Here is a 23,927-nt window from a genome sequence, read left to right on the forward strand (position 1 = left end):
GAGCTGGGGCCCCAGGACAAGAGAGATGTGGGGCTGGTGGAGAGGGGTCAGAGGTGCCACGGGGATGCTCAGAGGGCTGGAGCAGCTCCCCTACGCAGAGAGGCTGAGGGAGCTGGGCTGGGTCAGCCTGGAGAAGAGAAGGCTGTGGGGGGACCTCACTGCAGCCTCCCCGTCCCTGAAGGGACCCCAGGAACAGGAGGGGAATGGGCTTGTTAAAGGGCAGAGACTGGCAGGACAAGGGGGCTGGAGTGAAGCTGGAGGAGGGAAGGGGGAGAGGAGAGACTGGGGGGAAGTTCTTTGCAGAGAGAGTGGTGAGGGGCTGGAAGGGGCTGCCCAGAGAGGGGTGGGTGCCGCGTCCCTGGGGGTGTTCAAGGCCAGGTTGGCTGGGGCCCTGGGCAACCTTGTGTAGCTCCAGGCCTGGAGGTTGGTGTCCCTGCCTGTGGCAGGGGGGTGGAGCTCTGTGATCCTTGGGGTCCCTTCCAACCCAGACCAGTCCATGATTCTATGATTCTATGATTAAAACACAACCAAAACTCACTAAATTGTTTTTTAATAAATTTTACTTTCCCCTTTTATTTTTTTTTAACATTCTTTTAACTTTCTGCTTTCTGTACTCTTCTCCCTTCTGTTCTCACAAGTACCTGGAAGAGCCACTACACTATATAATTCAGATTTTGACTAAAACAAAGCAGTCATGCTGAGTACTTTTCTGCTCCTGAAGCCAGTATTAGTGCTGAATGGACTATGGGCTACAGCAGGGAATTGCTTCCTGGCATGGCATATATTACCTCAATGTCCTGGCTGAGCTTTTTAACGACGCTCGTAATGGTCTGGATGTGGATTTCCAGCAGCTGTTGGGCAGAGGTGTCCCTGTGGGGAGAAGCTTTGCTTGTCTGGAGGAAGGAGATGATGTCATCTTTGCTTCGGAAAGCCTGATGGAGGAGGAAAGCCGTGGTCCTCTCCTGGCTGGACAATCTCTCCTCCAGCTGGCGAGCCCTGTCTCCGGAGCGAGGAGGAGGGGACGGGTCTCTCCTGTGAACAGCAAAAATCCCTGGTGTCACTCCAGTCACAGCAGGCAAGCCAAGTGATGGGACTCGTGGGGGGTCTCCTCTGCACAGTGGGACCAGTCTCAGCCCTGGCTGCCCAGCTTGACTGCTGTACCTGGGGCTTTGATGTTCTCACGCATTGATTACGCATCCCTGCGACACCACTAGTAGTAACAACCTCTCCACTCATGTTTGGCGTTGCCCCTTTGATGGCCTTGGAGAGGTAAATGATATTTTTGCAGCTATCAGGCATAACCCATATGGCATAAGGGTCTGGACTCGTATTTCAGATGAAACCTGTGTGTCAGGGGGGATGAGAAACTCCCCATGAGCAGCAGTGGCTCCTGCAGTTGGGAAGGACGATGGGATCTTGGGCTCCATCAGCAGAGGGGTGGCAGCAGGGACAGGGAGGGGATTGTCCCTCTCTGCTCTGCCCTCCCCAGCTGGAGTCCTGTGTCCAGAGCTGGGGCCCCAGGACAAGAGAGATGTGGGGCTGGTGGAGAGGGGTCAGAGGAGCCACAGAGATGCTCAGAGGGCTGGAGCAGCTCCCCTACGCAGAGGAGATATTGGGGGGAAGTTCTTTGCAGAGAGAGTGGTGAGGGGCTGGAAGGGGCTGCCCAGAGAGGGGGTGGGTGCCCCGTCCCTGGGGGTGTTCAAGGCCAGGTTGGCTGGGGCCCTGGGCAACCTTGTGTAGCTCCAGGCCTGGAGGTTGGTGTCCCTGCCTGTGGCAGGGGGTTGGAGCTCTGGGACCCTTGGGGTCCCTTCCAACCCAGACCAGCCTGGGATTCTGTGATTCTGTTATTGAGGCTCTTCTGCAATGGATCACCATTGCAATTGTCATTTTAGGCTCTTCCTATTTAATTTTAAATAAAGACAAACCCAAACACATGCAGTGACCACTGTAGGAGACACCCCAACAGTTGCAGCAATGCTCATGCAGAGCATCCCCCAGAACACAGACCAGCAGAGAGCAGGCAGAGGGAAAGAGAGCTCATGCCTGGTATGGAAATTCTTGCGTGTGGTTTTCCTTTGCATTACTTACACCTGCCCGCTGGAAAAAGGTCTGGGGTCCTAATGCTTTCTTTACATCCACCTGCTGAAGCCCAGGGGAAGCAGCCCAGGTACACCCCATGAAGCTCAGTGTAAACAGAGAAGAGAGGAAGGCAAGTGTCTGAGACTGGCAGGTAGAGATTGAAGCTCAATTTAGATAGGCAGAGTCTGGTCTCTGAGGGAAATAGAAGTCACCATTTACTCTTTTGTAAGAAGCCACAGAGAGAATTAATTATCACAGAAATTCAGGCTTGCACGTGAGGCAGAAAGTAATTTTGGTTTATGCCTTAGTTTAACCTGAGTGGCATATTTTTCCTGCTCTCAGTGCTATATGAAGCACCCTTTCATCGTGCAGCTTAGCTAAACCCTGTAGCTTAACGATGAGGACAAACCATACACAGTCATTTGGGAAAGAAGTCATAGGCTTTTTCCTCCTGATCTCCACTTTTAGACAGCTAGAAATATAATTTCTGATGTAAAAATAATCTTGGAAAAATGAAATAAGAAGAGAAAAGGGTTCAGCTACCTGATGGGTCAATACTCAAAACGCAGAGGCGTTCAGTGTGTGCCCAGGGATGCTCTGCAGCAAATCCTACAGCTACATGGGCTGCAGTGGTGTTCTGCAGCTGGCTCACGTCTGCGTGTACCAGGAGCCACTTTGCATTTGTCTGAGCAATTAAGGTTTGAAAACAAACATCACCTTTGGCAGCCGTGGAGTGTCTACAAGAACTGATTATTTGATTTCAATCTTCCCCTGGTAAAGAGTCTAAATGACCAGCTGAGGCTGTGTGAGCTCTCATCTACTCAGAACCACAGAATTACAGAATCACTAGGTTGGAAAAGCCCTTTAAGCTCCTGGAGTCCAACCGTCCCTGTCCTGTGCTAAACCAGATCCCTGAGCACCTCATCTCCCCCCTGTTAAACACCCCCAGGGCTGGGGACTCAGCCCCTCCCTGGGCAGCCTGGGCCAGGCCCTGACAGCTCTGCCAGGGAAGAACTTTTCCCTCCCAGCTGAGCTGACCCTGCCCTGGGGCAGCTTGAGCCCATTGCCCCTTGTCCCATCTCCTGTCCCCTGGCTGCAGAGACCATCGCCCACCTCTCTGCACCCTCCTGGCAGGGCAGTAGAGCTCTTGCACATAGGGGGAAGAACGTTCCATTAGGGCAAATACTTCTGGATCCTGTCCTTCCTGGATTTTTTTTGGTGCTGTTACTACTGAGGGTGCTTTAATTAAATTTTTTAAAAAGAGGGAATTTTGCTCCTAGCAAGTAATTGTGGCTATGAGCATTGTCTCAGAGACTTTCCTGGTGGCACTCTGTGAATCCAGGAAGTGGTGTTCAACTTTGGGAGACCAACTTCAACTCAGTGGCCCACGTGGTTAGAGATGTGACAAGAAAATATTGAGGAAGCTCGGAGGATGGACCTTCACAATCGTGACATCAAGGGCAGGTAATCAACTTGCCATTCCTTCAAGTTTTCTCCTTCAACTCTGTGGGGACACAAAAGGTAATCTACTGTGATGGCACTTGGTGGCTGTGAGTAACCAACACACCCCTTCAGCTCACAGGAACCGTGAATGAACTTGGCAGGTGCAAATCCATCCTCATTTCTCTGCTGACTCAACAGAGAGCAGGCACAGGCACAGCATAGGGAGAACCTGGACTTTCTCTGGTTGAGTTGCTGGTAGGGATGCAGGAGAAAATACATCAAGAGCTAAACACAGAGCATACACTCTGTGCGCTGCTCCAGGACACAGCTGCCATCTCTGACATGGGGACAGACCCACCAGCGCGTTGCTCTCCAACCCAGACACAGGATCACAGTATCACAGGGGTTGGAAGGGTCCTCCAGAGCCCATGGGGTCCCACCCCTGCCCAAGCAGGGTCCCTAGGACAGGGGCTGGAATCTCTCCAGAGAAGGAGACTCCACACCCCCTGGGCAGCCTGTCCCAGGGCTCCCTCACCCTCACCGGCAAGAAGTTCTTCCCCACATTGGGGGGGAACTCCCTGTGCTCCGACTTGAGCCCATCGCCCCTTGTCCTGTCCCCACAGACCATAGAAAACCATCTCCCTGCACGCTGCTGTCCCTGCACACAGCGAATGCCAAGGCCAAGTCCCGCACTGCAGGGCTTGGGAAGCAAACACCTCCGGTTCCGCCCGCGCTGCTGCACAGCCAGGTTAACTCATATGTTGCATAAATCACTTATTTTGGGTTGGATTTTGGAAACCCACATCCCAGGAGGGATTTTCATAACCGCCAACGATGGGCAGTTTGCCCGTGGCCGCACATCCTGAGAAGCATCACCTACTGTGGAGCAGTTCACAGGCCCAATATAGGTCACCCTGCCCCTCCTGCAGCATCACAGGCACCCATCCCTCCCTGCTATAACCCACTTGCAGGTTTTTCCCACCTCCCTGGTGGACCAGGGAACCATACCTGCTGTGCAGAAGCGCTGTCAAAAAAAAAAAATGCCAAGACCTGTTTTAAGAACCGTCTGCGGTGCAGAGTAAATTCTGGCTGCACAGAAAGGCTTCACCAGAGCTATTTCAACACAGATCTTGAAAAAGCCTTCCAAAACCTCATGGAAATCTACTGCACAACAGCATAAATTACGTGCAGCTGCTGTTGCTGTACAGCCATCACTATTTACCTCCTAGCTCAGTTACTATAAACATCTCACATACTCCAGCGTGGGAAAAGATTGTCTACACAGAAAAGCTCAACGTTGGTCCTGTATCATCTCCTCTCCGTTCTTCCCCGCTCACAGGAACTGCCCACAGCAAGACACAGCCCAGAGGGAAGGAGCCCTGTGAGCTGTGAGACTTGACTGCTCTGAGGCAGGTGACCTTGAAGAGTCATTGAAGGTAACAGCCTCAGAGGTCACACTTGGGCCCACAAAATGGACAAACAAAACTGTCAGCGTTTTAGGAACAGTACTTCTTAGTTTATTCTGCTGGCTAGTGCAACCAGCAGGTCAAAGCAGGGCTTGGGACAGTGTAATTTCCTAAGCAGAAGCTGCACGTGGATGTGTGAGCCTGTGACCTTACGTGCAGAGGCAGTGGGGGGACCTGTCCCTCTGAAGTAGCTCCCAACATCACCATAGGGCAGGAGGTCCAGCAGCCCCCAGCAAGGGCCCCTCCGCAAGACACAGGCTGGATTCATGCTTGTGCTCCCTCCAGCATAAAATCAGTGCCGTGATTTCACCTTCCTCCATCATCAGGATGCTGCTGGTGGAAATATGAGTGCAGCATCCCTGCCATGGGTGTGCAAGTGTGGACACGAGTGGCCAGTGAGGAGAGGGGTGGAAAGGCAAAGAGCAGTGTCCAAGGCTGTGTGGAGAGCTCCAGCATCCCTAGCAGGAGTATTGTTGCAGTTTTGTGTGGCTGGGTTCTGGTGGGGGGGTGGAAGAGATGGCTTCTGCAAGAAGCAGCGAGCTCTCTGCAGGCCCCAGGGAGTAAATATGGGCCAGTTCAAGGCCAGACCTGCCGCTGAGCAAGGCCAAGCCAATTGGCCATGGTCACAGCGCCACTGGGAATCACATACAGGAGAAAGAAACCCCAAAAGCAGCTGCATTTTGCCCCCAGAGAAGGGAGTGGGAAGATGTGAGAGACCGTGCCAACACCAAGGCCAGGGAAGAAGGAGCAGGGGGTGGAGAATGAGGCCCTCCAGGTGCCGGAGAGGGAGATGCAGCCCATGGAGAAACCCATGGAGAAACCCATGGTAGAGTGGGTGTCTCCCCACTGCCCGTGGGTAAGGACGGGGGGTAGAGACCATCTAGAGCCTGTAGAAAGACTGACCCACGCCACAGCAGGTTTGCTGCAGGGGACTTGTGACCCTGTGGGGGACCAGGCTGGAGCAGTCTGGGCCTGAAGGTCAGCACCCCATGGAAGGAGCTGGGCTGAGGTAATTGGTGAGGAAATGAAGCCCCATGGGAAAGGACTCAGGCTGGAGAAGTTCATAGAGGACTGTCTGCCATGGGTGGGACCCCAGGGTGCAGCAGGGCAAGGGGGTGAGGAATGAATGCCCCCTGCTAAGGAGGAGAACATCTCGCAAGGAACTGACCCAAACCCCCATTCCCCCAGTCCTGCCCCTCCCTGTGCCACAGTGGAGGGGAAGAAGGGAGCGAAATCCTGACTAAAGATCAGTCTGCTGAGAAGGGAGGGGTGGGGGGAGCTGCTGTAAGATCTGATCCCACTTCTCATCACCCAACTCTGGTGTTACTGGGGTGCAGGGCAGGGCCATCAATTAGAGAGTTTTCTGTCCTTTATTCCCTGCTGAGTCTGTTCTGTCTGTGACACTGATTGTAGAATGATCTCTCCCTGTCCTTATCTCCACTCCTGAGCCTCTCAATATCCATTTCCTCCCCTGTCCCCCTGAAAAGGGCAGTGACAGGGTGGCTTTGGTGGGCTTCTGACCTCGAGCCAGGACCAAACTACCACAAGTATCCAAAGGGCTGTGCAGACACAAGCCTGCCAGGGAGCTCAGTGTTCAGCAAGTCTGTGACACTCATTGACTGTATGTGAAATGCTCCTGGTCTAGTGGTAGGTGGATAGTGAGCAGCGTGAGGAGAAGCCAGGAGCTTCACCCATCCCACAGCACTCCAAACAGCATGGGAAGCCAATCCTTGCCCTGAGGTGCAGGTCATGGGAATGACAGCAGTCTTATTTTGGAAAAATACTGCTTGTCAGTTCCTGCAGAGAGTGGAGTGGAGCTCAGGGGAGACCAGGCTGGGAGGTCTGGAAAGGGCTGTGCAGGAATAGGGACTGAGAACATTTTTATGGGGTAAGGGACACACAACATTGCAGGACAGCTGCTGCCCTGTCAGCCACCACCTGCAGCTCCAGGAGAGCTTCTGAGGTCCCAAAGAATCACAGAATCCCAGCCTGGTCTGGGCTGGAAGGGACCTCAAGGGTCACAGAGCTCCAACCCCCTGCCACAGGCAGGGACACCAACCTCCAGGCCTGGAGCTACACAAGGCTGCCCAGGGCCCCAGCCAACCTGGCCTGGAACACCCCCAGGGACGGGGCACCCACCCCCTCTCTGGGCAGCCCCTTCCAGCCCCTCACCACTCTCTCTGCAAAGAACTTCCCCTCAGTCTCTCCTCTCCCCCTTCCCTCCTCCAGCTTCACTCCAGCCCCCTTGTCCTGCCAGTCTCTGCCCTTTAACAAGCACATTCCCCTCCTGTTCCTCTGCTTCCTTCAGGTACTGAAAGGCTGCAGTGAGGTCCCCCCACAGCCTTCTCTTCTCCAGGCTGACCCAGCCCAGCTCCCTCAGCCTCTCTGCGTAGGGGAGCTGCTCCAGCCCTCTGAGCATCTCCGTGGCCCTCCACAAGCACAGCCAGGCAATGTGAAACACACATCTTTATGTCACTTTATCTCATGGGGCTGTACTGCAGGTAGATGGGAAAGGTCTGAGCACCTCCAACCCATCCCCAGTACCACAGCACTCCTGGGAGGTTCTGGCCATTCCAGAGTAACCAGGGTGGGCATTTTGGGGTGGTTCAGCCCTTTTTCCACATTGTTTCTCCAGAAGCAGCTGAGCATCCCAGGCTGCAGGAGGTAGGGCTGAGGATGATGGGTGGGCAACCCAAAGTGGAGGTGAGCTGAAAGGATTTGATGAATTTAACCCCAGGCATGTTCCTTGCTAAAACCAATAAGAAATGTTGTGCAGCATACCCACAATAGTCAGTGTTGCCTAATTGCTTCTGTCATCAATTAAATAAGCCTGGTGTTCTCCTTAGCAATTCCTTGATAAGATCTGTTGAACAGGAGGTTTCTAAGCAATGATAACGAGCTAAGGAGCTCAGCAAACAGCTCCTTCAGCCTGTCCCTGCACTCAGGTCTGTCTCCTGCATTCTTATTTAAACCAGGCTGAAACATGAGCTGTCTCTTCCCCAAACCAAACAAAACCCAGACGAGCTGAGATGCCTTGCAGAGCTGGGTTAAGAGCTGTTGAACATACTGAGCACAGTGAGTACTCAAGCAGTTTTAACAGCATGAAAAAAAACAGCATCAGGGGGAATTTTGTGGGGAAACTGGGAAAGCCAGTGGCAATCTTTGCTGCTAAGCTGAAAGCTGTGCTCCAGGGACAGTGGGACATGAAGCCTTTCCCACTTGGCCACCTCCACAGCACTGCAAATAGGCAAACAGAGAAGAGCCCGTGGGGTTTGGGTATTATAGAATCACAGGTTGGAAAAAACCTCTAAGATCATCAAGTCCAACACCACCACATCAAACCATGTCCTGGAGTGCCATGTCTGCAGGTGTTTTGAACCCTCCAGGGATGGTGACTCCAGCACTGCTCTGGGCAGCCTGATCCAACGCCTGACCACTCTTTCAGTGAAGGCATTTTTCCTAATCTCCAACTTAAACTTCCCCTGATGCAACATGAGACCATTTCCTCTTCCTCTATTGCTACTTGCATGGGAGAAGAGACCGAGCCCCACCTCACTACAACCTCCTTTCAGATGGTTGTAGAGAGCCATCAGGTCTCACCTCAGCCTCCTCCAGGCAGTTCCCGCAGTCATACCTCATCACACTTGTGCTCCAAACCCTTCACCAGGTTCATAGAATCATAGAACCATAGCATGTATTGGGTTGGAAGGGATCTTTGGGGGTTATCTAGTCCAATCCCCTCCAGTGAGCAGGCACATCTTCACTAGATCAGTATGCTCAGAGCCCCATCAAGCCTGAGCTTGAATGTCTCCAGAGATGGGGCCTCCACCATCTCACCACCCTCATACTGAAGACTCTTTTCCTAATATCCAACCCAAATCTCCCCTTTCTGAGTTTAAACCATCACCCCTCATCCTATCTTTCCATGCCCTTGAGAGCAGAAGCCCTTCAGTAGGATGCCCTTGCATGGCTTCAGTGCCGCACGGCGCAGGCAGCTGTTTGAACATGGGCTTCAGGACAGACAAGTTCACTTCATCCTTCTTGGCACCACTCTTGGATTATGCCTTGCCTTGCTGACTTCAGCATTTCTAGGCTGCAGAACCCTGAGGGCTGCTGGAATCATCTGGCTGGACTTCCATGTAGCACCAGGCGATGCTGAGGTGGCTCAAGACAGGACACAACCTTAGTCTTGATTCAGTGAAATGTGATCATGCTGAACTGGTTGATGCAGATGTAGCTTAAGAGACAATTAATATAACTTTCATATAAGAGTTTTCATGTTTTTAAGAATAGGTTATTTTGGGATTTTAGCAGAATATGGGTGTAACTGTGTGAGCTGCTTCGTGAGAGCAGCTGCAAACCTGAGCCAGAACAGGGCAACAGCCTTGGAGATAAAGAAGTGAAGATGGGGAGTCATCAATAATGAGACCAACGACCAACTAAGAGACAGAGATCATCCTGTTTTCAGCTCAGAGGGGTTCCTGGCTGGTTTGTGCAGGAATGTGTGTTTGAGCTCAGGAACTATGGAGAGGAAACATAAAGAGCATGTGCTGAGGGAGAGGCAGACGTCCAGCCTTCATCCCTGAAGACCCCAGAAGACCCCCTGAGTGTCCCTGAGCACGCTGTGTCTGGGAGCAGTTAATGGAAATGGCTCCCTGGGAATACTCTGCATCACCCTGGCTTTTCTCAGCAATGCTGCTGAGTCTGCAGAGTGAATCTGTATCAGTGGGAGAGATTTGGCTTCAATCAGGCACCCCCTGGGAGGAGCGATGGATGCCCTGTGTGCCCAGTGCTGCGATGGAGGATCCTGCTTCACAGGCACCAAGGATAGTTAGTTTGGATCCCAGTTTTCCATGGCATCAGTCTCAACCCTTGTTTTGCCACAGGATCAAAGCTCCAAATGTTGAGCCAAAACCTGATATTTTTTCCCCTGTCCGCCACATGCAAAATTTTGACATTATATGTCAAAATTAAGTAAAAATTTAATTAATTACAAAATTAATTAATACAATTCCCCTCACACTTTTTATCCCTGCAGCAAACCTGTGGCACATATGCCTGTAGTTGTCTAAAAGCAGAGACACCAAATGCATGCAGAACACTTTAAAATAGAAATGAGCCTGCAGTGCTGTGCAGAGCATGGATTCCACTGGGCTAAAATCCCATGAATGCAGGTATTTTCCCTTTTTCCTTGCCCAGTTTTGGTTCCTGTTGACAAAGGTGGAGGTAGAAAAGGGTTTAATACTTGGCGAGCAGTTTGAATAGCTGATCTGCCAGCCCATGGCTGCACACCTGTGCCTGAGCTTGAGGAGGAGCTCCAGGAGATGTTCCTGCCATGAACATGGGGTAACACCCCCTCTGTATCTGTGCCCACAAATACCCCAAACACAAGGCTCATCCTTAGCCCCATACTGCAGAAGGTTGGGACTCAAGTGATGGGTTCAGTGGCTGGAGGTGGGTTTCAGCACACTGACAAGATGTTTCAGATATTTCTGAGAGCAGAACAAAGTCTGTATCAACGTGTGCTTTCTCTCCTATACCTCCATGAGCATCACCAGACCCAGCAGGCTGGGAAAAGTCTGATTTCAGATCCAGGATGAATGACCCTTGCATTTGCCCAGCTGAATCCTCCCCACATGCTGATAGGGATGGCCATGCAGTGAAGAAGAGCTGCGGCTTTGAGCCTGTGCCTGTCATGCAGTGAGGGTCTCTGTTCTCCAGGTGCCAACCCCGCAGAAATGCTCATTTTCAAGGAAAAGCAGCAAAAGGTTTTATTAGAAAGCACAGACATGGCACAACACTTTGGCTGGCATCAGACAGGGAGCCCTGCTCTGCCCTTCTCAGGCAGTGTGTCCAGTGCTGGGCTCCCTGGGATCAAACAGCCAGGGATCTCCTGGAGAGAGTCCAGAGGAGGCTGTGAAGGGGATGAAGGGCCTGGAGCATCTCCCCTGGGAGGAAAGGCTGAGGGAGCTGGGGCTGTTCAGCCTGGAGAGGAGAAGCCTGAGAGGGGATCTGATCAATGGGGATCAAGAGCTGAAGGGTGGGACCCAGGGGCCATGGGCAGCCTCTGCCCAGTGTCTGTGGGGACAGGACAAGGGGCGATGGGCTCAAGTTGGAGCCCAGGGAGTTCCCCCCAACCTGGGGAAGAACTTCTTGCCGGTGAGGGTGGGGGAGCCCTGGGACAGGCTGCCCAGGGGGTGTGGAGTCTCCTTCTCTGGAGAGAGACCTGTCCTAGGGACCCTGCTTGGGCAGGGGTGGGACCCCATGGGCTCTGGGGGTCCCTTCTGACTCCGACAGCTCTGTGACTCTGTGATCAAAGAGGACAATATCCCGACTTGTAAAGCTGGTGAGTATTCATTGTCTGAAATCACGTACAGCAATGAATTCTGTTTTCAGTGATTCCGAAAGAACTTTCTCGAAAATGGAACATTTGCATCAGTGCTGCCAAAACCCAACACTTCTGGCGCAAAAAACGCCTCCAGTGACCTCAGTTCTGTAGAAACTTACATAGATGTTCAGCAAGAGTTAGACCGAATAATGAACATCATCCTAACCTTGCTAATGAGAAGCCTGAGTAAATAGCCACACCGTGCCTGCGAGTACGGCGTTGCTGACACAGCCTGAGGGTGGAAGCACACGGGGTTGTGACTGGGTAAGGAAAGCAGCAGTGAAGGGTTCCTGGGATTGAAATATCTGAGCTGGTGATGGATGTGTAATACTTGCTTATACGAGCTTCCCAGTTTAAACACAACAACCCAAACCAGAAAAGCTTTCAAAAGAGAATAAAATAGAGAATAACAGAGCTGCAACCCAGGGCTTGTCGTGTAAATAACACACACGGAATCATTCCCCCTCACCAGGAGCAAACAAAAGCCACAGCAAGCCCACAGGCTGTTTGCTTTTCCCTGTTTTCCTCTCCCTTCCTCTTTTGAAACATCCACTAGTCCTCATCCCCGGGCAGCAGCAGCAGCTTCAGAAGCAGCTGCCAAGGAAACTGGTCCTGCCTGAGGGGCACCAGCCTCCGCTCCCCCTGCAACCAGCACCCACTGTGAAGGTCTGCTGGGCACAGCAGAGAAAGGGCGAGCAGGCCACAGGTGTGCATGCCCCTATCCTCCCAAAAACTCCCTCCCCTGGGAGCGGGCAGAGCCTGTTATGTCACAGAGGGATCCGAAAGGTGCACGAAACTTGCCTCCGTAGCATGTCGCAGCAGCAGCAGGAGCTGGGCTGAGGGGCCACGGCGTCCCTGGTCGATGGGGACTGCTGCTGCCAGGAGGTTTGTGTTTGCCTGTGTCTCCAGGAAACCCTGGTGCCTGCTCAGAGGGAGGAGGAAGTGTGCTGAGGATTAGTGGCTGCGTTTCTCTTGTTTGTCCCACCTAAAGAGCTGCGCTCAAATCATGGTCTCTTGTCCTCATGCAGGGATGGGTGGTGGGGCTGAGGAGCTGCTGGCAGGAGGGGAGCTGTATGTGGGTGCTGGGGGTGCTGGCTGCTCCATGGAGGGGGCTTTGCCTTACCTCTGGAAGTGAGGGGTGTCCCTCTGCCTCCAGCTGAGAAGATCCTTCAGCTCCATGTTCTGCATCTACCAGGAAAACTCTGGTGTAGCAGGTTGCCCTCCTATTGAAATGTATGATAGGTGAATAAATTAAAGCAATTAATGGAGCATGTGGGCAATCTGCTGATAACTCCCTCAAGTCAAGTTGCACAATACCTGGCAGGAACCTCTTCTGGGGGCTGTTGTCATTCAGGGACTACGAGCTATTCAGCCCGGAGAAAAGGAGATTGAGGGGGATCTTCTCAGTGCTGATCAACCCTTGAGGGGTGGGCTCAGGAGGACGGGCCAAGTCTGTGTTCAGGGGTGCCCAGGGACAGGACAAGGGGCTGTGAGCACCAACTGGAGCAGAGGAAGTTCCCCCTGACCCTGGGGAGCAACTTCTTTGCTGGAAGAGTGGCAGAGCCCTGGGCCAGGCTGCCCAGAGAGGCTGGGGAGTCTCCCTCCATCTCTGGAGACATTCCGACCCCGTGATCCTGGGCACTGTCCTGTGCAGCCTGCTCGAGGGGACCCTGCTCGGGGGGGTGGGATGGGGTGATCTCCTGACAACCCTGTTCAGTCTGTCGGTCTGTTATTCTGTTCACCTGGTACTCATGGTGTTACAGTGGTGCCTGAGGGCTTGAGACCGAATTTGGCAGCAACACCCAACATCATTCTTCATTTCACAGAATCCCAGAGTCTCCTGAGCTGGCAGGGACCCATAAGGCCCACTGATCCCAACTCCTGGCTCCACACAGGCCCAGCCCAGTAAGATCTGGCACTGAGGGCATCATCCAGATGCTTCTTGCCCTCAACCCAGCTTGGGGCTGTGACCCCTTCCCTGGGGAGCCTGTGCCAGCGCCTGACTCCCCTCTCAGCACAGAACCTCTTCCTGACACCCAGCCTAACCCTCCCCTGTCCCAGCTTCACGCTGTTCCCTTGGATTCTATCCCTGGTCCCCAGAAAGAGGAGAGAGATCGGTGCTGCCCCTTCGCTCCCCTCAGCAGGAAGCCACAGATCCCAGGCTGAACTAACTGGGGGCCTTCAGCCTCTTGTGGGGAGCCTTCCCCTCCAGACCCTTCCCCATCCTCGCTGCCTTCTCTGGACACTCTCTGATAGTTTTGTGTCCCTCTTGTCCTGTGGCACCCAAACTGCCCCCAGGACAGGAGGTGAGGCCACCCCAGCGCAGGGCAGAGCGGGACAATCCCTCCCTGGACCGGCTGTGCCGTGCTGGATGCACCCCAGGATGAGGTTGGCCTCCTGGCTGCCTGGGCACGCTGCTGGCTCATGGGTATCCCCCTGCCGACCCCCAAATCCCTCTCACACAGCCGGTCTCCAGCGCCTGACCCCCCCAGGCTGGGTGTGCAGCCAGGGTCGCCCCTTCCCAGGGGCAGGATCCGGCACTCGCCCTTGTTGAACTTCACACTGTCGGTGCTCACCCAGCTCCCTGACCTGTCCAGGGCTCTCTGCGAGGCTTCTCCACCCCCAACGGAGCCAACAGCTCCTCCCAGTTTGGTGCCATCTCAAACTTACCTAAGACCCCCTCTAGTCCTGTGTCCAGCCCCTTTATGGAGCTGGGCCTAAACTGGAGCCCTGGGAACCCCACTAGTGCCTGGCTGCCAGCCAGATGGAGCCCCACTCACCATCTCCCTCTGGGCCCGGCCTTCAGCCCATTTCCAGGTGGTCTGGGGAAATGTGAAGCCATGTCCAGCTTAAATGAGATGGGTGACCAAGAAACGGTCAGTAATGCTGTTTCCATGCCAGGCCTTGCCTGCATGGTCACTGGTGGTAAGAAGTAAGGGCAGGGCTGTATGTATGTGGTGCATGTCATCATCTGGAGGTAGAGAGGGGCACCAGGCCCGAACAGATCACAGCCTAAATGATCAGAGAATCTCATTTGACAGCTCTCTCCACATTGTTGAAATCTTCTGGTGTTTTGCTCGTGTTATGCAGCGCGGACGTGCCAGGGACAACACAGAGCTGATCATGTCAAGATGCGAAACACAAAATGACAGTCCCCCTCCTCTTTGTTGGTGCTTTTGCAAGTCAAAAGTGACTGTGGTTTTCTACAAACATATGTCAAAAGCAAGAGCTGAGTACTTAAGAAGAGGAAAAGGCCCTTAAGGAAGTACTGCTGAACAGGGGTGATATTTTAGTGTGAGAAAAATGGCCTACAAATCACTTTACATCCTTCCATGGCTCTGCAGAGATAAAGTGTCATACACAGACAGCTGGATGGGCCCACTACAGCAGCCAGAACACCCCTGATCCAAATATCTGGGCACCTCTTCCCAGCCCAGCTCTGCTGAAAATGACCTGCGAATCCATCCTAAAATGGGGTTTGGAGGCTCAGCAGGGATGAATCCTGAGAGAGTCCTGTCCAGTAGAACCCATTCTGTGGAAAACAGTGTGAAAATTATCACCCTGGCTGACGTAAATCTGCTCTGTGTCTCCTCCCAGGGTGACACGACCCTGGGCAGTATCACAGAAGTTGTTTAATCTCAGACAACATTAGCTTGGATTGAGTGGAACCAAAATGCTTTGCAAATGACTGTTTCACATTTATCTCTGTGCCCTATCTGATCCCTAAGGATCACTTCTCCTCCCTGCAAAATGTAACCTAGGGTGAGCAGAAGAACTCTCTGGCTCCATATACGTTTTATCAGTTGCTGATGGAAAGGAACATCCTAGAAATTTAGTCTAATTTGCCATCTGAACTGAAGGTTAGCTGTTATTGGAACCTCAGATCCAGTGAGTACCAAAGCCTGCAAGGAAGGTTTGTGAATATAAATTATTATAATGAAAATATGCTAAAAGAAAATATGGTTTAGGCTGGGTGTCAGGAAGAGGTTCTGTGCTGAGAGAGGGGTCAGGTGCTGGCACAGGCTCCCCAGGGATGGGGTCACAGCCCCGAGCTGGACTAAGGGGAAGAACTATCTGGATGATGCCCTCAGTGCCAGTTCTGACTGGACTGGGCTTGTGTGGAGCCAGGCCAGCTCAGGAGGTGCTAGGATTCTAGGATGTAAAAACTGAATTAATTATTAATAGTAAAAAAAAAAGTAAAAGTCATGTTCTAAATAAATTAAAATCATTTATGTACATTTCCCAAGACTCTCTGTGCAGCTCTGCAGCTAACAGATTTAACCTACCTCTCAGAGAGAAGGTATATGTGTGTGTATCTCCATCTCCATCTCCATCTCCATCTCCATCTCCATCTCCATCTCCATCTATATCCTTATAGATATAAATATTCCTTTATCTTCCATATACATTTTTTTCTTTCACAGTAACAATCCCCTACAAGGGGGGAGAACAAGTCCTGGTCAGTAGTGGGATGATAAGGTTGAGACAGAGAATCTTCAGGGAAAATCTTAAAAATCAAGAGTCAGAGAAGGATTTTCTTATGGAAGCATCAGATTCTCACAATTTCTTTGAGTCTTGGAAAAAGGAGAAAGTGGGTTTTGGGGTTTTTTTCCTATTCCTGTTTCTCTGCCCATGGAGTAAATCTAAGCTGGGTTCTCAAGACCTTTTGGTTTTGGTGGCAAAGAAAAGCCAGTAAAAAGTGCTGAGCAGAGAACCCAAAATATAGCCAAAAGTCAATATTTCTGCCTTTTGAGGAGAAGCTGAAGGAACTGGGCCTCTTTAGCCTGGAGAGCAGGAGACTGAGGGGTGACCTTATTGTTTATAAATATGTGAAGGGTGAGAGTCAGGAGGCTGGAGCCAGGCTCTGCTCAGCGGTGGCAGCGACAGGACAAGGGGCAGCGGGTGCAGCTGGAGCAGAGGAAGCTCCATGGGAATGTCAGGAGGAACTTTGTCACTGTGAGGGTGACAGAGCCCTGGGGCAGGCTGCCCAGAGAGGCTGTGGAGTCTCCATCTCTGGAGACATTCCACACTGCCTGGATGTGTTCCTGTGGGATTCAGTCTGTGTGATCCTGCTCTGGCAGGGGGTTGGACCAGATGAGCTTTTGAGGTCCCTTCCTGCTCCTGGTGTGCCAGGATTCTGCGATCTTATGAAATGTGGCAATAGCTATCCTATTCCAAATTTTTATCAGGGAATGGCATTGAGAAGTAGTAGGTGAATGATGCACATCTGAGCTTCCTGGAATATATCCTCAGCTTGTTGGTCTCTTAATGGATCCCACTGGCTTTGGACAACATTTGCAGCAAGACAGAGAGAAGCGGTGATGGGGAAACACTGACTGCCTGAGCATAAAAAAGGTGAAAGTAGATAATTACAATTGTATTTTTTTCTTATATACAGACCTGCTACCTCTATCATGCCAAAAATGTTTTGTTTCTTGAATTTGATGGTATAAATTATTTTCCCATAGAGAAGAATTAAGGAAAAAATAATCCCATTTAGACATTAAACTGGAAAGGCTTATGTTACATTGGAAAATCTGTGTTTCAAATCTGAAGGATTATTTCTCTTAAATTATTTCTAAGGAGCTCTACTAAGAGGTTAAAAGATATCATTCTTAGCACGTATTAAAATAAATTGTTATTGATATAACATGCTGTATAAAATGAGGAGAATTCCGCACAGCAGACCTTCAGAAGATGTAATCTCAGAATCACAGCATCCCTAGGTTGGAAAAGACCTTTAAGAGTCCAACCATCCCTGTCCTGTGCTAAACCAGATCCCTGAGCACCTCATCTCCCCTCTGTTAAACACCCCCAGGGCTGGGGACTCAGCCCCTCCCTGGGCAGCCTGGGCCAGGCCCTGACAGCTCTGCCAGGGAAGAACTTTTCCCTCCCAGCTGAGCTGACCCTGCCCTGGGGCAGCTTGAGCCCATTGCCCCTTGTCCCATCTCCTGTCCCCTGGCTGCAGAGACCATCACCCACATCTCTGCACCCTCCTGGCAGGGCAGGGGAGGTGGGGAGAAGGTCTCCCCTCAGCCTCCTCTTCTCCAGGCTCAGCACCCCCAGCTCCCTCAGCCGCTCCTCAGAGGATTTGCCCTCCAGCCCCTTCCCCAGCCTGGTTGCCCTTCTCTGCACTCGCTCCAGGCCCTCCATGTCCTTCTGGCAGTGAGGGGCCCAGCACTGGGCCCAGCACTCCAGCTGCGGCCTCCCCAGTGCCCAGCCCAGGGGCACAATCCCCTCCCCAGACCTGCTGGCCACGCTGGGCCTGGCACAAGCCAGGATGCCCTTGGCCTTCCTGGCCCCCCGGGCACACTGCTGGCTCGTGGTCAGTCACAGTCACCCAACACCCCCAGGGCCTTCTCTGCCTGACAGCTCTCCAGACAGTCTCCCCCAGCCTGTAGCGCTGCCTGGGCTTGTTCTGTCCCATGGGCAGGACTCTGCCCTTGGCCTTGTTAAACTTCATCCCCTTGGTCTCAGCCCATCAGTCCAGTCTGAGGAGAGGTCCCTCTTTGCCCAGCAAGGGCTAGCACCTCTGGGGCTGGTGCAGGAACACATGCACAGTTGCAGATCCTCCACTGTTGCTTTCATAGTCTTCTACATGTCTTGCCTCAACCCTTCGTTGCATCACAAGGCATTCCTGCTCACATCGTTTTGGTCAGCAGTGTTTCATGACGCTTAAATCAGAGGAATGGCTGATAAGGGTCTGGTGTGGGTTTGGGTTTGGTGTTGCCCCAGGGAGGGCACAAGCAATGGGCTCCTGGCACCCAGCACTGGACCCTCTTCTGCCTCTTCCCCAAATGACAGTAAGGTGAAGACTGGTGTTCGTGGTGCCTGTGAACAAGTTGCATTTTCAGGCAGATGGGCTCCCACGTATCTTGTCCCTCAGAAAACTCTCTGGGGACCTGGCAGAACTGCCAGATCACCATGTGTTTCTGAAGGCAGCCCCTGCACGGCAGGCTCCGGCGCTATGTTTAGCATGGGGATGAACAGATGGGCTGTTCGCACGGCGCTCGTGCAGGCTGGATTCCCTTGGTGTGAAAATAATGCATGTCTCATCTAGACAGGGTTTAAATGGAGAGGAGGAGGATTCGTGTGGAAGAGCTCCTTGTGTCAGGTTTTCATTGATGATGCGCTTCTAACCTGCTCGAAAATGAGGTTTCTTGGAAGTTTTCCATTTCCTGCAGGTTTTTTCCTCTGTTCTGCACAGACAGCACCATCTCTTCCTGCATGTGGAGTCCTCAACTTGTTCCTTTGCTTCTTCTCTGTCTGGATTTTGGGAGTCATTTTGGTGTTTTGGTCATTATCAACACAGAGTAGTGCAGTTCTCTCCCTGTAGATAGAGGACCTGCGTTGTGAACTCAGACTTGGTTGGGCTTTTTCACATCCTTAATGCAAATAACATTATTGCTGTTTTTATCTGAATGTAGAATCTGGCAACCCTTGCTTCTGTGAGCAAGAATCATTGCATTCTCTTAGAGCTGAACATGCCAAGCTGAAATTACACATATATAGATATATAAAATGCAGAAATGGAGGGCATGAGAGCAAAGATGGTGTGTCAGCAGGCTGCATGTGTGTGTACGGACATGAAAATGGTGTAAAAAGCTAAATTTTTGAGCATTAAGCACTTGACAATCCGGGTCACTCCATGTTAAAACATCTAAAAGGCAAAGGTAGCATGATACAACCAGAATTTCCATCCACTGGGCTACCAGGTCTAGTGTGGTTTGTTGGTTTATGGGGTTTTATTTAATGAATGACTGCACAGCTGTTCCCATGAGATTTCATGTCGTCCTGTCTGAAAGGGTTTTAGCTCCAGGTAACCAGGAAATGTTGTTTCAATTATCTTAGCTGGACGTATGGTCATAAGGCCAATGATGGGTGGTAACAAAGTATTTACTAAATTCAGTGAATCAAATCAAATGCACTAGTGTACCTAATGCAGTACGTTAACAAAATAAATGCCACTAGAAAAGAATCTTGCAAGAATCAAAACATTTTATCCCATGATTAAATGAAATAGACTTGTACTGCGTATCAAACATAGTAAAAGCCAAGTTTAAGTATACACAGGATACGGTAAGGAGCCATAAAAATGCTGCTTTTTAAATTTTATTTGTTTATTTTGGTAGGAAAAATATGTGCTTTGTAAAGAAATTAAGGAACTTGACTTCATAATTTCTTTTTATTAGCACCTGACTCCTCAGAAGCACCTGATTCCTTGCCTGAGTCACAGAATCACAGAGCTCTAGGGGCTGGAAGGGACCTCCACAGCTCACCAGGTCCAACCCCCTGCTCACCCAGGGTCCCTAGGACAGGGGCTGGAATCTCTCCAGAGAAGGAGACTCCACACCCCCTGGGCAGCCTGTCCCAGGGCTCCCTCACCCTCACCGCCAAGAAGTTCTTCCCCACATTGGGGGGGAACTCCCTGGGCTCCAACTTGAGCCCATCGCCCCTTGTCCTGTCCCCACAGACACTGAGCAGAGGCTGCCCATGGCCCCTGGGTCCCACCCTTCAGCTATTGATCCCCAGTGATCAGATCCCCTCTCAGGCTTCTCCTCTCCATGCTGAGCAGCCCCAGCTCCCTCAGCCTTTCCTCCCAGGGGAGATGCTCCAGGCCCTTCATCCCCTTTGTAGCCTCCTCTGGACTCTCTCCAGGAGATCCCTGGCTGTTTGATCCCAGGGAGCCCAGCACTGGACACACCACTCCAGGTGGGGCCTGAGCAGGGCAGAGCAGAGGGGGAGGATCCCCTCCTTTGTGTCAGTTATTGGAGAATGATCGTTACGTATCCGTTCTACATTCCACATGACATTGTGTTACAGACGGACTCAAAGAGACACCTCCATAAGCTCAGAGCTTCCCTGGGACTGTGGTCTTTTGCAGACACCACTAATACACCCCACTCCATTTCTCTAACCATGTTTATTCTCTTAACTTCCTGCCACTGTGGATGCCTTATGAATAAGAAACCTGAGCAAGACTTATTTCTTTGTACAAGGGCTGCAAATGTTCAAATTCTTGTGGAAATAGGAATTTGCTATGTAATTCAGCCTCTACTTATTTTTAATATTTTCATCCTTATGGCAGGGTGATTATTAGAGGGCAAAATACTGAGTAATAAACATAGCAATCGTGGGGATGGATGTAGGAAAAGGCCAAACATATTTAGGGACATGCATCAAGCTGTGCAAGCGCCCACAGTCTTCTACTGCCTCTGAGCAACAGTGTTGAGTCTGCAGGAGATGAGCAGGGAAATAATGTCTGTGCTACATGCTCTCGGAAGGGAAATCTCCTCTGAGCATCATCTGAGACAAAGAGATGAAGGGAAAAGATATTTTGCAGACAGAAAAAACGATGGGCTCCCAATTGCTACCTCTTGTTTCTGTTTAGCTTGGGTATTTCCTGAGCTGGCTCTTCCAGCAGCATGTTTATTACAGAAATGAGTGTGTTTTCCTAGCTCCATGTATCTCTTGCTCTCAAAAAACAGAAAGAAAAAGAAAGAAAGACAAAGATGATGAAATCTGCTTCAAATTAGCAGCTTTAACGCTGATGAAATACAACTGCCAACCTCAGTGAATCCTAGAAGGAGCAAAACTATTGCAGCTACTGCTGGGATTACACTTGTACGGTGGGCAGGGCATGCTTGGTACAACACTGTGAAAGAACTCATAATAAACTAATCCCCCTACTATCAGCAAAACCTCTCCATTGTGGACACATGTGCCCTACATGTAAGATGTGATGTGGGTGTAACTTCACTTTAGTGACGTTGTACTGCTAAACAGACTGCTTTAAATGCAGAAGGTATTTGGGTGTGCTCTTTTGTAGTTGGTGACCCATGTGTAATTGATTCCAGGGTATATTTTTTATGAATGGTTTAATCTCTGTTTGTATGCACCTGGTATTAGCACTGGACACACCAGCCCAAAGCCCTGAAGTGTGGCCAGGTAACTAAGACACGTACCCAGAGCAGCCAAGCAGCCCCAAAATAGGCCATCCTTCCCATAACCTCTGTTCCCACTCAAGATCATTTGTTGTTCCAGTTGGTGCTGTTAGAAATGACAAAAGGTCCTAAAAACAGGACTTAAGGTAGACACGTTAGTGAAGCAGTGATTTATTATACGTTCTTGCAAGAGGTGGTGACCCAACCAAGTAGGCAGCCCTTTGGTCAGTGCCTGCAGCCTTTTTATACCACACATCTATACATGTTCATCACCTGTCCCCCTTCCTATTAAGATGAGTTCCAAGAGGTGGTTTCCATAAACTCCTCCCAATTGCCTCTGCGCATTGTCCTGTGGTAGTGGTCGTGGGGGGTCTCAGCGATGAAGGTTCGGAGTCTTCCTCAGGTTGAACCTTTCACCTCCTTCCTCTGTTTAACTATGGATTTTACAGGCTCAGCCAAGGCGCCCCATCCACAGCAGCACACAGTATAATACACATGGCATGTCTGGGACATTCCCGTTTCCATTGGTGAAGAAAATTAAAATGTAGGAGTCCTTTTGCCTGGGACAACTGCTCACTGGCCAGTAGTTGTCTTTATCTTAACTTTCCTGGCAACTGACAGGGCCCTGGGCTGAAGGAAGGCAAAGCTCCAGACAGGTTTCAGATTGCACATGTTAATTTTGTAGCCTCTGAAAAGGTTTGTTCTCACCTGATCAAAATGATTAGATTTATGGAGACCCCACATCGTTTTGCCTGTTTTTCCTGTTTGCCTTGATGTACAATCCACATGGTTGAAGCCTGTTCCTTGAGCCTGATTTCCTTCAGTTCCAGCCCATGTCCTCAGTCATGATTTAACCCCTTGTCTCATTGTCCAGGATCATCTGTATCTTTTAGCAGAGCTATATACTCAAATTGAACCCTTATTTGAGAACAGTATTCCCCCTTATTTTATGTGCTATCCTAAATTCCCTGCACAGGATTCCTGATGAGGCAGCCTAAGTCCTTTAAGTCAGTAAAGAATACAATAACATTTTTCAGTTTGCAAAAGCAACATTTCTGAGCACTTTCCACAGTGCTTAGGAGTGGAAAATGCTTTATGTAACAAAAGTCAACGCAGTGAGCTTGATTCCCTCTCAGAAACCCAATTTACTTGCCACCGTTCTGACCCTGGCAGGATGGGACCAGACAGGCTGTCACCAGCCACCCACTGCAGGACATCTCTCTGTTAAGATTTTTGTCTGTGTTTTGACCTCAGGTATTATGCTGCTGATTTGTTTTATCCCCATCATTTATGGTAAGAATGGTGTCACAGCAGTGCTTCCAGTGGCTAAGGCAGGGTCAGTTTCAGGGTGATGCCCTCTTTGGTCAGCACTTGCATTTCAGTTTGATTTCTTGGAGAGATTCAGTGAGGCAGCATATATGAACTCCAGTGACTCTCCTGATAGTCATGGAGAACACCAATTAAGGGAGTTTAAGTAATAAAAGTATGAAATCATCTCCACAGAGAGAGCAGAAGTGGTCACGACAGGCTGGAGAGCTGGGCAGGGAGAAACCAAATAAGGTTCCACTTACTGGGAAGGAATAACTGCTGGAATCAGGACAGGCTGGGGGTGACCTGCTGGAGAGGAGTTCTGTGGAAAAGGACCTGGGGGTGCTGGTGGGTGACAGGGTGGCCATGAGCCAGCAGTGTGCCCTGGGGACTGAGAGAGACAATGGGATCCTGGGGGCATCAGGAGGAGTGTGGGCAGCAGGTGACAGGAGGGGATCCTCCCCCTCTGCTCTGCCCTGCTCAGGCCCCACTGGAGTGCTGTGTCCAGTGCTGGGCTCCCTGGGATCAAACAGCCAGGGATCTCCTGGAGAGAGTCCAGCAGAGGCTGTGAAGGGGATGAAGGGCCTGGAGCATCTCCCCTGGGAGGAAAGGCTGAGGGAGCTGGGGCTGTTCAGCCTGCAGAGAAGCAGCCTGAGAGGGGATCTGATCAATGGGGATCAATAGCTGAAGGGTGGGACCCAGGGGCCATGGGCAGCCTCTGCTCAGTGTCTGTGGGGACAGGACAAGGGGCGATGGGCTCAAGTTGGAGCCCAGGGAGTTCCCCCCAATGTGGGGAAGAACTTCTTGCCGGTGAGGGTGAGGGAGCCCTGGGACAGGCTGCCCAGGGGGTGTGGAGTCTCCTTCTCTGGAGAGATTCCAGCCCTGACCTGTCCTAGGAACCCTGCTTGGGCAGGGGGTGGGACCCCATGGGCTCTGGGGGTCCCTTCCAACCCCTGTGATTCTGGGATTCTGTGATTCCTCCAAAGTGTCTCGAGATTTGGAGTGTTGACAGCCATGAACCCTTTTTGTTGAGTGGGGAAAGCAGCAGCTGGGTCAGAGGAATGTACCTTGTGGTGCCGTTGCAGGGAGAAATTTGGCTTAGAGATGATGGTAGAAATTAAATACATTTCAATCAAAAAATGTACCATGCTTTTTGGCCAATAGAGTGAACCAAATTTGATGCAACCTGGCACAGAGTCCAAGACGAAAAGTGCGATGAAAGATAAAACCAAGGGAACTTAAGAGCATTGCCCAGGCACCACTGACATGAAAGCAGAGAGAGCTGCCAGGGAAAAAGGG

General features: G+C 51.2%; 1 protein-coding gene across 1 annotated transcript in view; it reads right to left on the reverse strand.

The window, feature by feature from the left end:
- Nucleotides 1–23,927, reverse strand: part of FAM81B (family with sequence similarity 81 member B) — a gene marked incomplete at both ends in the record, with an annotated part of 70,305 nt that overhangs the window by 23,100 nt on the left and 23,278 nt on the right. The window contains one exon of the mRNA XM_084277924.1: nt 789–1,032. Coding sequence (XP_084134050.1) covers nt 789–1,032 — 244 coding nt within the window. The remainder of the gene's footprint in view (nt 1–788; nt 1,033–23,927) is intronic.

The sequence above is a fragment of the Gallinula chloropus genome (genome assembly GCF_964237585.1).
Source record: "Gallinula chloropus genome assembly, chromosome: Z".
Classification (NCBI taxonomy): Eukaryota; Metazoa; Chordata; class Aves; order Gruiformes; family Rallidae; genus Gallinula; species Gallinula chloropus.